General features: G+C 40.2%; 1 protein-coding gene across 2 annotated transcripts in view; it reads right to left on the bottom strand.

Moving 5' to 3' along the window:
- Positions 1-8,531: 8,531 nt before the first annotated feature.
- Positions 8,532-18,123, bottom strand: part of slc6a8 (solute carrier family 6 member 8) — a 48,185-nt gene continuing 38,593 nt past the window's right edge. Inside the window, exons 10-14 of one of the 2 annotated variants that reach the window (XM_053625653.1) lie at positions 17,809-17,937; positions 17,483-17,585; positions 16,561-16,661; positions 15,712-15,882; positions 8,532-12,655 (exon numbers count right to left, since the gene is read on the bottom strand). In XM_053625653.1, coding sequence (XP_053481628.1) covers positions 12,515-12,655; positions 15,712-15,882; positions 16,561-16,661; positions 17,483-17,585; positions 17,809-17,937 — 645 coding nt within the window. In that variant the 3' untranslated portion in view covers positions 8,532-12,514. The remainder of the gene's footprint in view (positions 12,656-15,711; positions 15,883-16,560; positions 16,662-17,482; positions 17,586-17,808; positions 17,938-18,123) is intronic. The other variant, XM_053625654.1, reaches the window with a different exon arrangement.

Raw genomic sequence — 18,123 nt, 5'->3', positions numbered from 1 at the left:
GTATTAATAACTGCAGCAGACAGATGCTGAGTCAGTACGATGGTCCAAAGTATTTTGAGAATCCAGCCCTTCAGGTGTAGTCATATTGACATATTGCCTTGAGCTTATGGATGATTTGAAATGGCTCTTCAGATGGTGGCAGGGCTTCCTCTAACAGGATATTGTTCCTGGATTGAGGTGAACCTTTCACAAAATCTGATCTAACTGCTCTCGGGCTCCATTAGTTGAAGGATTAGATCATAGTTCAAGGCTGTATGCAGGGAAGGAGACGCACGGCTGCCTGCTCGGGAAAACCAAAAGCGACGACCAAGCACTTTATACAAACAATGCTTGTGTGAGAAAGGACGTTGTATCGGTGACAGTGCTCCTAGCGTTACCCCGAGTGTAATAGATTATCGAGTGAAGCCAAGAAACGATCTGCTCGACACGACGAGCCAAACTCTGATTACGCTCGGCGCTGAAACACTGCATACCTTGCTGCTCGAAATGAGAAGTTTGTTCTGTTGATTTTGTAATGAAGAATGAGTACTCGGTGCTGGTTGTGCTCTGAAGTGAAACCGTTCCTGACGTGCTGAAAGTTTGCGAGGATATCTGGGCTGTTGAATAACCCCAGGGTAATAACGTTGTCGTCTATCCCTCGATTACTGTGGAGAAGTAAGTTTGTTTATTTAGTGGAGTTAGCACTTCCTGGTTTGTTTACTCACTTTAAAATCCCACGTTGTGAAATGTTAAACAATATTTTATCTCAAGCCTTAAACTTGGGTTCTCCGAGTGGTTCTCAGACACACTTTATTTATTTATTTATTTATTTATTTATTTCTCTCCTTTAACTAGGTCACTGCTTATCATACATACCAATCTGGTAAGGTGAAACTAATATGTATTTCCTTCCATACGTGCTTTTTTTTTTTTTTTGACATACTGCTCATATAACAGCATTTGATTTCTGAGCAGATTTTATAGGAGAACCTTTTACTGGGGTAATATATTCCAACGTACTAATCGACATAGCGATTGTGGGGGGAAAAATACCATTTTCCCAACCTGAGAGCAGGGTCAATTGAATTACACTCCTGCCACTGGCTAGCCCAGTTAAAGTGAATAACATTAGACAGTTGTGCCACTTGGAAACCCTAGTTCTTGTCCTGTTGTGTGAGTGATGGCTCAAAGGTTAAAGCATTATATTCTCCTGATTGTTAGGTCATAAATTCAGCATCACCAACCTGCCACAGTCGGGTCCTTGGGCAAGACGTCTTAACCCTTAATTTAAAGTATCTTGTCACTTTAGGATAAAAGCATCATCCAGTTGAGCAAATGAAATAAAAGGCTCAAGAGAATTCATTTCCTTGTCTGATGTTATTCCACCAGAAATGGAAAGAAGGAACCGACCTAAAGTGCAGGCTTTTTACTCCGCCAAGCCATCCATCATCATGCCGTCTAAAATGGAAAATTAATGGACTGATAAACTGTCTGAACACCACGAGTCGGCTTTCGACCTTGAGCGCATCATAGTGTTTTTATTTGTCGACCTGTTCGACACGAAAACACATTCTATCTTGTTCACTGAGCATAAAATGTTTCTAGAAGCTTATTGTCATTATATTTAGTGATGCAGGAAAGTGAGTCAACTCTCAAAAGCTTCAGTGAGTTGACTCGGAGATGGTATGAATGACAGAAAGGCCTCTGCTTAATATGTGAAAGGGGCAGTGTGAAGAGCACTGCATGGCAACTGTATTATTAAAAATAGCCATGCTGGTTACGGTGTAAGGAGAAAAATACGAGAAAGATGACACGAGATTCGGTTTGCTGGAGATAAGCTACATGGATTTATCTGAAATAACAGTTCAGCTAATACGATTCTCTAAGCCAGACTGTTTCCAGTTTAAAGGCGGCACTCTGGCTAATACTTTGCTCAAGTGAAAGATGTATTGGCCACTTTTGTTCCACCACTTTTGTTCAACCGAATCCTTACCCAACATGATATTTCCAGAAGACATCATTTTGATGAAACCCAATTCTTTTCATCTTATTTGGCTTATTCAGCCGCTGTGATCTCCGATTGTGTCGGGTTTTCCCCAGACAACCCTTACAGTACAGAAATCAAAGCTGGACTGGTTGACTCAACTCTTCCTATCCACCTCATTGGTGACGAAATCCTAACCATGATCCTTCAGGGGTTCTTTGGATGCTTACGGCTCACTGGAAAACTCCCTGCTGTCGGTTTCTTCCATAAATCAAACCATTAAAAGTTCCCCACAAGGGACAAACCAAAGAGCCGGGTTCTAGAGTTAACTGCTTTTTATTTATTTTTTTCTTTCTATGTGTACCTAGTCTTCATGCTAACTACTGTACAATATAGAGAGTACTTACTCTCTATATTATATAATAATAATATTATATTCACCACATCAAGCATGATGGTTCTAAGAGTATTTTTAGAGAGGCTTTAAAGATTGCCCTCTGACATTTACTTTCCCAACAGTGTTCACTGGACTGGACTGTCACACTGCCAAGATTTTAAATTCAGAGACTTTTTTTTTTGTTAGGACCAGGTTAAATCTAGAACCTTAAAGATATTTGGTTAGTTTCCTTTAAGGCAGGGGCTCCGAAACATTTTGGTCAGATGTACGTTATAAATTTTCTACGACCCCAAGCCTAGACCGAACTTTGTTATTCATGGTCACCCTTGTAAATCCATATTCAGTAAACATTATCATATTTTCATGTTCCAATAAATGTTTAAAGCAGAAGAGGAGAAAGTAAGTTTCCCCTGCTACCCTATTTGTACGACCCCACATCCTGTCAAGTGCCCTAATTTGGGAATCCCTGCTCTAGGGGGACGATCTGTTTAGGACCGTATAACATTGTTTCTCTTTCACTGACGGATCCAGAAGCCAAGAAGCCTTAACCGTCAACAGAACCCTTGAAGAAGCTTTTTTTTTTTCTTTTTTTCTTTTTCTTCTTCTTCTTTCCCCCACCCCAAAAGTCCACCACTCAATTACGAGCTGCTAATTGTTTTCCCAACACTTGCTGTACTGGAGACCTAACCCTCTGTACAGCTGCCACACTGATGATGAAACCGAATGCCACCAAAAGATTTGGCACAATCACGTCACATCACAAATGTATGGCCTTCTCTCTTTCAGCTTTCATTCCTCTCCATGATTGATTTCACAGCGTGTCTCTAATGGCAAATAAGTGAAGGCCCCCACCTAACCGCTTCATCTGTATTACACATTACTGCGGAATGCTGGAGAAGAACTCTTGACAGAGCCGTGTGCAAAATCTCAGCCTGGACGGGATTGAGTGTTTTTTTTTTGTTTTTTTTTTAAATTTAAGCCCAGATTAGCCTAATTTCTGTTCAAAAGCATTTTTAAAAGTAGCTGACGAACCACAACAATGCCACAACACACCAGTATGTGCTTAAGCACAGCCATGTTTGGCTTGCATGTTTCTGCTATCTGGCTTTCAGGGAGATTCTCAAGCTGGGCAGTGTGTGTGTGTATGCACCACACAGCACGTACGGTGTGGCGTTCGAATGGCAGAGATGGTGGAGTCGGCATCAACCCAGGGTTTCAGCTGCTTGTTCATGGATCCAGGAATAGAGCAGAGTGAGAAAGCTAAACATAGACTTTAGAGACTGTGTGACAGTGGGTCAGTGCCTGAGCTTAATATGGCAGCTGCTTTCCTCTTACAAACAGCCTTTATCAGGAAAAACCAGTTTAAACTGGGAACACTGTACAACCACCAGGCACATGTGTTGTGAAGGAAATTAATTCATTATGTGTGGGTGAATGATACTCAATATTTGTCGTTATTGCTTATACTAGAGGGCTTCTCCAGTTGATGCCTCCTCAATCCTTTAAACACACTGAGAAATAAATAGAGGAACAAAAATATGCTTTTTACAAAGGCTATCAAAAATCCACACAGCCTTGTTGAAATGGCAGGTTATTGTGATTTGTTTAAAAAAAAAAAAAAGAAAAGATGAAACCAAGATAAATCTTATCAGATCATTTTCCACATGTACTGTAATACAGCCACTAACAAAATTCAAGCAGAAACATTTTAACCTCTTTTACCGGTAGCCAAAATGGCATTTTTGTCTGTTTTGGGGGTACCTGTGTTCAGCATTGATTTGTCTTGTGATCTCACACACCACAGTAGTGGTTAATGGCTCATATGAAAGTAGACACTTAAGACTTTAAGAATTAGCAGCTATTTCAAGTATTTCTTCTTTTACCTAGCCTAACTGGGGCAATATATTCAGATTTTTTTTTATACTTTTAACACAAATGTTATATCTCCACAGCAAATGTTGACATCAACCCCATTCCTGGTCTCAAAGATGCCCCAAGTACTTGTCCATGAACACCCAAAATATGAGGACGTTATCTCAAACCACTAAAATTGTGTGTACGGTTATCCAAACACAGGTTAAAACCTCTCCAAAATGGCACCAAACCTCTCCAAATGACATAAAACCTCTCTAAATGGCACAAAGCTTATAAAAATGGCACAAAGCCTTTAAAAATTGCAGACTTCTAGAAATAGCAAACTTTTTTTTTTTTTAGAAAAGGCACAAAATAACCTCTCCAAAAGGCACCAAACGTCTTCAAATGGCACAAAATGAAAACAAATGGCAGTAGCATGAACTCTGTTACACAATGTGTCATTTCACACACACACAAAAAAGTCTGAAACATACTTATAAAATATAATGTTTATTAAACATAGTGCCAGAGCCCCAGGTGAAGGAGCACTTGCTCTCCGAATGACTCAAATGATAGATACACGAGTGACCCCTCTGACTTCTCGGGATTAGGGTAGGGTGGGGTGGGGTGGGGTTGGGGGTTGATAGAACCCCTCAACTCAATCCACATAGTCTTCCAACAAAAAAAAAAAAAAAAAAGAGCCACTCGGAAATAACTGCTCCCGAAGCTGTGACGCATTCAGGCTTTTTCGGGAGCGCGCCGCCGCTATAAGACGCCGATAAATCACACGCTGAGCGAAAACCAGCGATCAGAAAAAACTGCCAAACATGCAAAAACCTGCTGTATAAAGTTCTGCAGGAAGAGCGCTGGAGCGGAGCTGCCATTTCCTGATAGTGTCTCTGCACGGCCCTGTAGCGCGGCGCTGATTGGCCTGTACCGCTGACACACAACTCAAGACGCACGCGTAAAATGTTTGGTTGTGCTGATTACGCGTTTGATTTTCTCAGCCTCTGAGTGGTCAATCATGTCGAGTTTGGGCTTGTTTGAAAGCTAGAAGTATCTACAATTGGTCCATGTGGGTGTCAATCAAGTTAGACTGCCCGATTATAATTTAGGAGGCGGATTGTTCAGCATAGCCGAAGCAGATTAGTTTTTTTTTTTTTATACATGGTGTCTCAATTCAGTTTATGGCTAATTACTAAATTCCAGAGGGGTGGGATACCAAAACTCTTAATGCATTTTGAAGAGGACATTTGTGACTAAATATGGAGCATTGCATTTGTTTTCTTCAATAAAGCTGATGGACTTTATACCGATGGAAATGTGCATGATTTATAAAACCGCGAGCGAACTGGATTTTCGTCTATGTAGGTAGTGTAAGGTAGTAAACGTTTCTACAAGTCCGATCTTGGGTTTAAATGTTATAATTTTATTGTGGCAGTTGTATACGGTGTTTTACTATCAAAAAAGCTTTAGTCCTGCTCTCCGATTTATCTGTCTCAATGATTTCGTGGAGAGGTGTGAATTGTTTGCCCAGCAGGGAGCTCAAACTCCGCGCCTTTCCCATCCCCCTGCTCACCAGCAGTTAAGCACACAGTCATAAAACCGTACACACAGAAAGCCACAAGTGTCCTGACTAATCTTGTATCAGAACTGCGGCGATACAATAATTCATTTGTTTATACTAATTGAAAATGTCCGATAAATCGTTTTCCATTCCGCCGGCGGAAGGAACGCTAGTGTCGGGGCGAAAGGGGTTAAGGAAAAAAAAAACCCTAAAAGTACACACGCCTTAACGAATACTTTGTTAAAGCTCCTTTTGCTTGTAATAAAGCAGTCGGTCTTTTTCCGGTAAGAGTTTACTAACGACCTTCAACATCTTGATTAGGCCACAGTTTTGTGGTCGAATTTAGCTCTGGGCTCTGACCGAGCCGTTCTAAAACGTTGATCTTTTTCTTCTGAAGCCGTTACTTTGTTGACTTGGATTTGTGCTTTGGGCAGTTATCATACTGGAATGTGAATTTTTGCTTCAGCTTTAGTTGTCGAACATAGGCCTGCAGGTTTTCGTACCAAAACAGATGGAGTCATGGATAGCCCTGAATACATGTCTATCTTGACTAGAGCCCCAGTCCCAGCTGGAGAAGCAGCCCCATAGCATGATGCCGCCACCACCATTCTTCGCCGTGACTGTGGGTATGGTGTTTTTTTTTGGCGATGAGCACAAAACGTACAATTTCTTTTCGAATATGCCTTAAAGGTTCTACATTGGTCTGATCAGACCATCACATATTTGCCACATGGTTTTGGCAAAATTTAGGTTTTGCTTGGATTTTATTTTTTAATATGAGAGGGCTTTCATCTAGCCACCCTATCCCACAGCCCAGAAAAGTGAAGAATACAAAAGTTGATCACATGCATGCATTACTTGCCAGATATCCCTACAGCTCTTTCAATATTGAAGTCTTCCTGATAAATTTTCATCTTGTCCTTTCCTCAGCGTTGGGGGAAAGTTCTTCTCGTTCTTGGTAATGTCACTGTGGTGCCCCATTTCCTCCGCTTGTTGACGATGACATTCGTGTTGTTCCATATTTAACTTTTAAACAGTTTTATTTGATTTTTCAGAAAAACCTGCAATTTTAACAGGGCTGTGTGAACATTTATTATTATTTTTTCTGTATATAAAGGATGTAGAACTACATCAGGACACATGCGGCAGTTTGTAAAGGGTTCTTCGCTTCCTAAAGGGGTTCTCCTGAACAATCTTCTAGTGTTGGGTTCTACAAGCAAAAATTATGACGAGGGGGGGAAAAAATAAAGGAATTAAAATGATTTAAACTTTCCTTGAATATTTTTCTGTCCGTATTGATGCTTTTACAGGGGGGTCTGAAATGTTTTGTAAACCGGGACACCTTCCAGTGTATCAAAAAAATAATCTTCTCATGATCCCAACACACATTTATTTAATAAATGTAATCACTCGTATTAACCAGGTTAATTGGGTTGGTGTAATTTAAACCTAAATATCTTCAAAACAAGCGAGCTGTAAATAACTTGAAAACAATGAAAATGAATAGAAATGTGTTATTTAATGGAACGTTCCAGAACAATCCTAATATACAAACCTTATAACCATAACTCTGCTTTTATATTTATATATATATATATATATATATATATAGTGTGTGTGCGTATATGTGTATATATATGTGTGTGTGTGTGGGTGTGTGTGTGTGTGTGTGTGTGTGTGTATATATATATATATATATATATATACATACACATACATACATACACACACATAATCTCTACCAAGGGGTTTTGTTGAATATTATTGAATGAGAGAGCTCTATAGTCCTGTTACTATCTTCACTGATACGCGGACGAGCCAGGAGGAAAGACAGGACGCGAGTGTGTTGCCATGGAGTTAGTTCGTTTATTGCCGGTTGTTGCTTTGATATGGGTGAGTGGATCTTCAGCACACAGTCACAGTGGTATAAAGCATGAAGCCCTTCATACATCAACATCCTCAATGATCAGTGATCAACTCCTGCACGAGCAAATGACTTTTACAGCACGAGTCGTTATGTTATTACTACTTCAGCTTACGAATGGAAGACCGCGGTCACAGCTCACAGCATGTCACGAAGCACAACGATGAAACAGTTCATCACTACGTTAACTACGTTAATAAGAGAGCCTTCGAGACAGTAACCTGACCCAAAGCTTTAGCCTTTCAGTCTACCACCCATATAATATGTGCTCGAATATGTTTCTGAAGTCTTAAGAAATGAACCTTTTCATTAAAGAGTCTTGATTCGCACAAAAGAGCATCGTACACTATGAAAAAGAGTTCACAATTTGGAGGGGGTTTTCATTGCTGTTCCATTAGGAGTGTGTTTTTATTAAAAACAAAAAAATTACCTGGTTACTGCTGGTTAATTTAACTAGTGAAACATATAGATCAGACGATCATCCGATCGATTTTGATTACAGATTTACATTTAACAATTTATTCAATTTATAGAAGAGTAAAAGTTAGTTATTTAAGTTCGTTTAGAAATATAGATTCATTCATTGATATGTTTTTTTTAATCGATTTAATTTATTAATCAGTTTATTCAGTAGTGTAAACATTTGCTAATTAAACAGAACAACTCTTTATGTACTTTTTCTATATTCTCTAAAATCTTCCCTTTTCTAATTAACACTACTACATTAACTAGACCTAACTACAGTTCGTTTGCAGTGAGCAAGTCTTTGGGACGAAGCTACTGTCAAGAACAACTTTTCATTTTTTTTCTTTTCTTTTTTTTTTGCTTTTTTTTTTTGGTAATGTTCATGTTTATTCTTTACTTTTCGACATAAAATGACCAAACAACATTTTATCAGCTGACCATCCCAGGGCGCTATTGTGGATGAAGAGGAATTCATGAAACTGAAAAAAACAAAAACAAAAAAAAACAAACAAAAAGGGAATCTCATCAGACGCTAAGCCTGTGATCCGAGACCCTCACACAAGCAGTTTCGCTGGTTTTGGTTTCTGTGGTAATTTGAGAAATGAGAGCCAGCTCCTCAAATCACAAGTACCAGATGTTGCTTTTGGTTCTAATCAGAAATCCGATTGATTTCTATTTGGAATGAATGGACTCTATACTCACTGTTCACTTTATCAGGTACACCTGCGCGTTCACTGCATCGGCCAATCGTGTGGCAGCAGCGGTACTTAAGATAATGTAGCTAACAGGTCGAGGGGTTCAGTTCTGTGTGATCTTCACATTGGACATGTGTGTGTTTTTTAAACCGCTAATCTCTTCGGATCTTCACACACAGCAGTGTCTAGAGGTGCAACCCTTTTGTACGGCATCGCACATGATGAGCAGAAAAGCATCGCAGAGTCAGAACACACAACCACAACGGGCGGTCATTGACTGTATGTACATTTAAAAAAAGAAGAAGAAAAAAGGCGTTTTGGGGGGGGGGGGGGGGGGGGGGGGCGACTTTTCAAGCTGGTTGGTACCTTAAACATGTGACTCGGAACACTTTGGAGCGGTGACCATTACAGGCAGTTTCGCTGGTTTTGGTCTCACTAAATTAAGAGTGCTTGGGAAAATACTGCCTTGAAGGTGCTTTCTGCTGCAAGAGATTAATCAGATTAATCCAAGGTCACCGGTGTCTTATACTTTACAATACATTATTCTCACACATTGCTGACTTATACCTGGACAAGCTCGTAGCTCTGAATGTTGCGTAACGAGCTACGCTTGTGATCTGCGATTAGCTTTGCTGGTTTCAGTTTGGTTAAAAGTTCTCGTGTAATGAGCACCAAAGCCTCAGAAGCTGACTCGAGTCTGAGATTCTCCGACAGATTCGACTCTCAGATCGGATTAGACAGAGTGTATGCAATGCTGAAAGTAGTACAGTTAAGTGCAAAAGTTTGCACCCCCTGTGTTTTCTGGGTGGAAAAAGTCAAACGTACTTCTACTTGACAAAATCTTGTAAACTGGGGAAAAAGGAGGTTGGAGGCAGTTACACAATTTACCAAGGAATATCGCATTCACAAACTTTTGAATGGCTTGTTTTTGGGATTTTTGGACCGTACTAATATCTTAAACACTATTTGAGTATTTTTGTTACTTTAATTATGATAGGAACACCTATGAAGCCTAACACGCTTTTTTATTGACTAAGGGTGTACAAACCTTTGCACTCAGCTGACGGTCTGGACATGACACGTTTTCATTTTTAGGAATAAAACTACAGGTAGATGAGATGCTTGGATAATTAAACGGGAGGTATAAATCGGATTAATATCCGTTGTGTTTGGTCCCTGGGTGGTCAGCCGAAAACACTGAAATCTAACGCATAGCGCGCGCACACACACACGCACACACGCTTGATACCTATAACAAACAACGCAATGTGCTGTCTTAATGTTTCTCTCTGTAACGCCACTGAATCGTATCATTAATAACTCCCTTTCCACAGTCATATCTTTATCAAAAAATTCATCCTGCAGCAAACTTTTAAAATATACCTCACAGATATTCAATATGTATATTTATACTTCTATATATATCTATATATATATATATACGTATATACGTATAGACATATATCAGCAAAATAAAAACCTTCACAAAATAAATCTCTGATTTCTATCAAGTTATTTAAAACCAAAAACAAAAAAAGTTCAGATTAAAATTGAACATCTATTTTTTTTTTTTTTTTTAACATTCTAATGGTTTCTAGAGTTCGATGGTGTTAGAAAGGCTTAGAGTAAGGTACACTAGAGTAAGGAAAGAAGGGCAGAATTCCCACAGTGCAGTTTGACTCGATATACACTTAGATATTAATGGGCTCTTACGTTGAAACAAACAATAAAAGGCAAAGTTTGGCAACTGATTACCCGTCAAATCAGGCCGTACATCACTCCTGCACAGGCCTTACGCTAACGCTAACAACAGGAGTGCTATATCACCCCCTCTTTTAGTTAACATGCTACATCCGACGTTGGCGAAAAAAAACAACCTTTCATTCGCTTGCTGTGGTTTTCCCACTCGCAAACTGATCAAGACATTCAAATATCTCCATACCAACCAATCACTGATGCTATATAAAGCTTTATATTGTGATAAAATCGATTTGTTTATGATATTTAAGGAATACTCCAACGTTTTTCAACCTAATCACGATCCACCGCATCTGTATTGTATGTGTCGTTACTCATCCATCCGTTTTCCGTACCGCTTATCCGATACAATCCCAGGGAACAGGCGGGGGACACCCTGGACTGGGCGCCAACCCATCAGGGCACAATCACACACACGTTCACACACTACGGATAATTTGGACATGCCAGTCAACCTCCAACACACGTCTTTGGACTGGAGGAGGAAACCAGTGTCCCCGGAGGAAACCCCGGAAACACAGGGAGAACACGCAGACTCTGTGCACTGTAAGAGAATTCTGATTAAACAGGTCTTCTCGGCACAGGGAAATACGTTGGAATTCGTTTCCATGGTAACCGCACACGTACTACAGATACGGTACAAAAAGCTCAGGTTGAGAAAAAGCTGAAATACTCCTTTGAGTCCTCGTCCCTGCTGTCGTCACTTATCCTCCGAGTACGATATAGTGTTCGTCCGACATCACAGCCTTACTGTTCTGCTCTCATTTTCTCTGCTTTAAATTTAAACCGTATTTAGTGTTGAAAAATCTTACTATTTACAAAAAATCTGATATTTAAAAAAAAAAAACGTGCAATATGCAGAAGTGATGTTTTAGTTCGTCATCACCACATACTCTTACCTGCGTTACCAGATATTAGTCATTTACTTAAAGCACAACAAGAAAAAAAATAGAGAGAGTACAAATCCAACTTAACTAGGCAGGTGAAATCTGGATGTTTTATGGCAATGAGTCCTTCCTGTCTGAGAGAGACGAAGGAAGCATGTTGTTTGGCACGCAAAGTGAGTTGTGTTTTACAACAACAACAAAAAACTGTTGACATTTTGCAGATACATTCAATTAAAAAAACAAAAAAAACAACAAAAACTCTATAGACTGTGCAATAAAAGGAATTGCGTATGATCGGGTGGTCAGTAATTTAAAAAAACCTCAGTGGTCAGTAATTTAAAAAAAAAAAAAAAGACAAAATAGAAACGGTTTCTTTTCTATTTCAACGTTTTGCCTAACACTTCTCGTTATTCGATTGGTCTTTAATGAAATATACACAAATACGTTGGATTATAAGTAATACTATATAATGACAGACTAAAAGAAGGGAGAATGTAATCAATAATATTCAGAGATTTTGGCCCTTAGTTTTAAATACAGTGGACCCGGAGTCTATGTCTAAACGGGCGTTAATGAGCGTAGCTTCAAATGGACCGGCTGACACATATATAAGTATGTAATCCTCCTCATATCAAGTGCACACAAACAGGCTGAATGAGGAGGATTGTGGGAATTCTGCCCTGAGGAGGTGATGGAAAGAAATAGCTACACCAAGCTAGACGCCTTCTCATGCATTGCATCTCCCTCTGAACCAAGGACAAGCTAATAGTGTGCTGCTAAAACGTACAGAACTGCAGGAGTGAAATAGAAAGAGCAGCGATTTCAACCCGGGAGTTCTGCCCGACGACGCGAATGAGTCGTCGGCTTTTTGTAAACTCGTTCTCGAAGCTGTGTGTTGTAAAAGCACGGCTTTTTATTCAGACAAGTGTAAAACTGAACTGGAATACAGGCAGCGTCAGTATCAGCTTGTCTTCGGCTCCCGTGCGGATCCTCCGACTTCACGCCTACATGCCGCTCTCGAAGATGATGACCTTGTTGTCTTCGGTGCCCGGGGACAGTGACGACAGGCTTCTGGTGTCCGCGTCATGTGGCATGTACTCCAAATGATGCGCAGCCCACACGGGTTTGGTCAGACTCTCCCAGCGCTACGCATCAAGAAGAAAAAAACAAAACAAACTCAGAGGCTTGACCTATATGTACACTCGGTAACTGTTTAGCGCTCCAGATATTTGGATCTGTATTCGAACGCACCAGAAGTGGGCGTGGCCTCGTTTTTTTGTGGGGTTTTTTTAAACCACAAAACTGGAAAAATCCTTAAAGTAGAAATGCCAGCACTATCTTAGTTGGTTCTATTTCCCAAAATATAAACAAACCAGTAGTCTAATTAAACCATCGCAACCCTGACCAGGCAGTTACTAAGGATGCTGCAGTGTAAATGCATCACTCATGGTATGCCGAACTCTACCTGAATGATTATCATCCTAACGATCGTCCCCAGTGCGCATTCTGTCCTTGAAAAGCTCTTACTCAGCTATAAATTCGACTTTATCTCCAGGAAATGCTCCATAAATACACCAGGAATGAACGGAGAACAAGCAGGCGCGCACTGCATCCTGTATTTTTCCCCACTTGACATGTCAAATAGATGTCCTTTTATTGTTTGAGTTGTACTTTTCACCTACAGTACACAATTCAAATTCCTTTTCAGCCTACTTCTTGCCTATTCCTAATCTCTTGGGATCAGAGCTCATGAAAGATTCCTCCTCCCTCCATCTTTTCGAACTCGTGTAACGTCCAGATTTACACGCCCGAGCCGAGCTAGCGGTGCGCAATGTTCTGAATGTAAAAAAAAAAAAAGGAGAAACTTTAGACTGCTGCACCGCTCGGAAGCCTCGTCGAGGCCGTTTCCACGCAGAGTATTTACCTGACAATCTTTCCTGTGCATCGTTCTGTGTGCCTGGGCTGAAAACTCGTTCTCTTCTATTTCCAGTGCAAATCAATAGAAAGCCATTAGCCCATTTATCAGAATTAAACACGCTGCTTTCCATCTTATGGCACTCAGTCAGTAGGAAACTGCTGACCCAAATGCAAAACTCATCCTAATGGCTCGGTTACAGTCGTGGGTCTGTGAGCATTAGCGTACGTTAAGATCTGTGGGTTTGAGGTTTGACTTTGACTAAAGATATCTTTATTATTATTATTATTATTATTATTATTTACGACGACATCTTTACAATAATCGAATTCTCTTTTAACGAGGCCAGATTTCAACCAATGAAACGATTACACTCAAGTCACTGCTCTGTCCATGGAATGCCCTACTTTATTTCTGTTGTGTTGCTTAGCAACCAAAACTGGTCCTGGTAACAGATTATACTGCATGGGGGAAGAGCTGTTTATGGCGAATGTTATTAATAACAAAGCAAAAGATTTATTCACTAAACACTGGACGTGATCACAGTCACAGCTTCACGCTGTGCGTAAGAACGCCCTTACCCGTCGTAAAATCACTGGAACGCATGGCGTACGGTGGATTGCTTTATTTATTTTCATTTTTTGGGCTGTTTCATTACTATGAGTAACAGTAGAATCACACAATACCTAAGAAAAGCGGTTTGAATTGTGGCTTGTGTGTTTAAGTCCATTCACTTGTTTACCTGCGCTACAGCTCTAACAGCATTATACGAACCGGAAAGTCTTAAAGCGATGCTCCAGCCATGTTTCAACCTAATCTCTGTTCGAAATCTGATGAAAACCTTGATGTTTGTTTTCTTTCTGAATGTATTTCTGTGATAAAAAAAAACATGGATGAACAATAACTCTCTGTGCCGGAACAGCGGGAAAACCGAAGTCATGCTTATAGGCTCCCGTCATCAAATTCGCAAAGCTGCTCCACTGTCTCTGTTTGTTGATGGCTCTGTTCTAGAGACTCGACGTAAATGAGGAACCTCGGAGTCATTTTCGATACCAGCTTCACATTTGATTCTTTTGTTCAGAGCACTGTGAAGGCATCCTTTTGTCACCTCAGAAATATAGCTAGACTGCGCCTAATGCTAAACTTCTCTGTGACTGAAAAACTGATTAACTCCATTCGTCGTCACTCGGCTGGATTACTGCAACGCCGTTTTAGCCGGAGTTTCTCAATCCACAATCAACAAATTGCAGTATGTTCAAAACTCTGCCGCCAGAATCCTGACGGGAACCAGGACATGTGATCATATTACTCCTGTTTTGGAGTCCTTACACTGGCTCCCGGTCAGGTTCCGCGTCCATTTTAAGATCATGATGTTGACGTACAAGGCATTACATGGCTTGGCTCCGCAGGACTTATCTGCTTTATTAATTCCTTACACCCCAAATCGCAGACTGCGCTCCTCATAGTGCGATTTGTTAACTGTTCCACAAACCCGCCTAAAATCTATGGGTGACGGGGCTTTCTCTGTCTACGCTCCTTCACTTTGGAACTCTCTCAGACTTTTGGCATTTTTAAAGCTGTACTCAAGACACACTTTTTTAAACTTGCATTTGACTGCTGATGTCTTTTTTATGATTATTTAATTATTATTATTATTATTATTATTATTATTAACGTTGTTGTTGTTCTTATTAACTTTTATATGTTTTAGTTTTCTGTGTACTGCTTATTTTGTGTACAGCGCTTTGAGAAGCTGCTTTTAAAGGTGCTTTATAAAATAAAGCTTATTATTATTATTATTATTATTATTATTATTATTATTACATACACTATAATACAAGTCTAAGGATAGTGGTTGGAGTGTTTACAAAAAGTATGTTATGGGGTTTTTCTTGTAAACTTTTTTGTGAATTTTTCAGAATAAAAGTCTTTGCAAATGAAACTGGTCATGTGTTACCAAATGCTTGTGTTGGTCAGACGGCACACAAAGACCTCAAAATGTTTTCGTTTAAGAACTGAAGTTACGTAATCACTTATTCTGAACTTTTAGCTCAACGACTGCTGTTAGGATTTTCATTATAGTAAGGTTTGAGTGGATCGGGTTTCTGTTCTTTTCACGAAACAGGGAGAAGTGCTGAAATTCTTGCCCGTGATAATCACAAATACGACATAAATGCTGCTTGAACTGCTTAATGAAATCTTCACTAGAGTCTACTGTACTGTAAGAGTTTATTGAGATAATTCTAATAAATAAATAAAAAAGCAGAACTCTTGTGTGAGCCATACCTGTTTGAAGGATCCTTTGGCCCTGATGAGCTTGTAGGCGACGTTAAGGGGGATGCAGAGCATGGAGGAGAGAGCCATACACCATCCGATCATCTCCCCCCACCACGGGTACACGTACACATTGTTGTAGGTAAGAGGCTTGTAGTTCACCAGGTTGAACACGAATATTCCCTGAGACAGAGAGAGAGAGAGAGAGAGAGAGACACCACTCAGTTTCAGCCATCACATGGACCCGTATTGTGTGTGTGTGTGTGCGTGTGTGTGTGTGTGTGTGTGTGTGTGTGCATGCATGTGTGGCCTATTACTGACTGAGAGATCTCTCTGCACACTCAGTACATGAGCATGCTTTAATAATTGAACAAGCCAGCGTTACAGGTGTTACCCTTGTCCTTTACACACCTGATTGAACTCCTCTCATAATGATCAACCCTGTGAGGAGCAGCTTCAGGTGTGTTAAAGCAGGTGCTAACATGCTAACGGTTTTTGGACACAGGCATGACTGGCCTAAACAGAGAACGTCCTAAATTCTCAAAATTCATGTACAGTTCGTGTTATTACTAGAATTCCAGCCAATGCTAATATAAAATGCTGGAACGCGTGCAATCTGTTCTAACAAAACATTTCCGTAGTCTTTATTTTCTACTCGAGCTTTACGAGAAAAGATGAGTTAATCTTCAGAACGAACTCCCATGGCGCTGAATGAACTTTCCGGCGTACGATGTATGCGAGACGATCTGAGGATCGCACGTCTAAGACGACGACAGCGCTGTGGAGAATATTTATTCTGTTTTCTATGCCAATTCTGCAGTATTTGTGTAGGTTCAGAAGCAGAAAAAGAGTTTCTCTCACCATGCAAACACATGGAGTAAAAATCGACCAGCACCACTTCATCCAAGGGAAAGGCCGGTAACCGATCATACAGGCAATGTCATCCATAAACTTATCAGCACCTGCACACGCAGAACGTACACACTTTAATACACAGGACTCAGATGAACATGTATAGCCTTTGCTTTGGTGCACAAATTGTCGATAACGCGTGCGCGCGTGTGTGTGTGTGTGTGATGTCAGCTCTCATGATCGTGATAATTATGTAACAGATAAAACACAACAGGTGTGACGGCAGCCCGAAGTGAAGACCGTCCAGAAGTTGATTCTTTTCCACCCGGAAGTGTTTTTAAATCCTCTCACACGACAGCAACCTACCACTGACGGCGATGTTTTATTAAGTAAAGAACTACAGGTTGCACTTTTGATCCATTTACAGTTACAGTTCCCTCCACTAATATTGGCACCCTTGGTAAATATGACTTCATTTAGTTAGAAGTTAGTTCCTTAGTTAGTTATGACAGCTCTCGTTTTCTCTCTCTTGACGTTAATCAGACAAAAAAAAACAAAAAAAACAACGCAGCTTGTCATGTTACCGAGAAACTCTGACGCGCAAAGTTCTCAGAACTGAAGACTTTCCCTGAAGTCACCAAAATGTCACATCACACAGAAAACCTCACCATATCTACAATTTAATACGTTTCTAAACACGTGCATATATATATATATATATATATATATATATATATATGGAATATCTACCATGCTAAGCCCATGTGTAAGCTGTTACTATAGAAACGTTAACATATTAGAACGAGTGCATTCATTTGAATCTTGCAGCCAGAACTACTGTCAGAGCTACTGTTATAGAAAAGTACTGAGTAAAAAGAAACGAGTGTTAAACGAGTGTTATTATAATTTATGCGCTGTTGGTGAGACTTACCATAAACCCAGGCGACAACCACGCATTCCCAGAATGCCTGCCACAACAGGGTCATTCCACTGGCTGAATAATAGTCAAAAAGCTGGAAGACATACATCCCTCCCTATACACACACACAAATGAAAGAGTGAGGTCTACTGTAACAGACTGCAATAAAAAGCAAAAACCCCTGCACAGCTTTATCCCTGCCATGAAATGCATATTAGATACCTCCGTAAATGACTGTGATAATTTCCTCTAAGATGATCTGCAATAAGCGCAATAAGTGGTGAATGTTGTGAACTATGAATGTTGGCTAAAATATCTGCTTCAATCGACACACTTACCTGTGTAACCATGGAGAGATCTATAACAAAGCACAATAGGCAGCAGATCGCCACTGCGATTTCTCGCTTGTTAAACTTGTAAGGGAGCAGATCCAGGATGCCAGTTACAAAGCCTTCCACTCCAACAAACTGCACGAGGAGAAGCAACACACTGAAATGACACACTGTCCAGACTGACTGCTGGTGCGAACTCTGGCTCATTGAGCAAACGGGAGCACTTGATGCACGATTGGGTTCATAATCCAAGCAAATCAAACAGGCGAAACCGCCGATTCAAAAGAAAACACAGCTGGAAACGTCCAGCGCTGTGAATCT

The sequence above is a fragment of the Ictalurus furcatus genome, chromosome 5 (genome assembly GCF_023375685.1).
Source record: "Ictalurus furcatus strain D&B chromosome 5, Billie_1.0, whole genome shotgun sequence".
Classification (NCBI taxonomy): Eukaryota; Metazoa; Chordata; class Actinopteri; order Siluriformes; family Ictaluridae; genus Ictalurus; species Ictalurus furcatus.
This window is presented reverse-complemented; position numbering and strand designations above follow the sequence as displayed.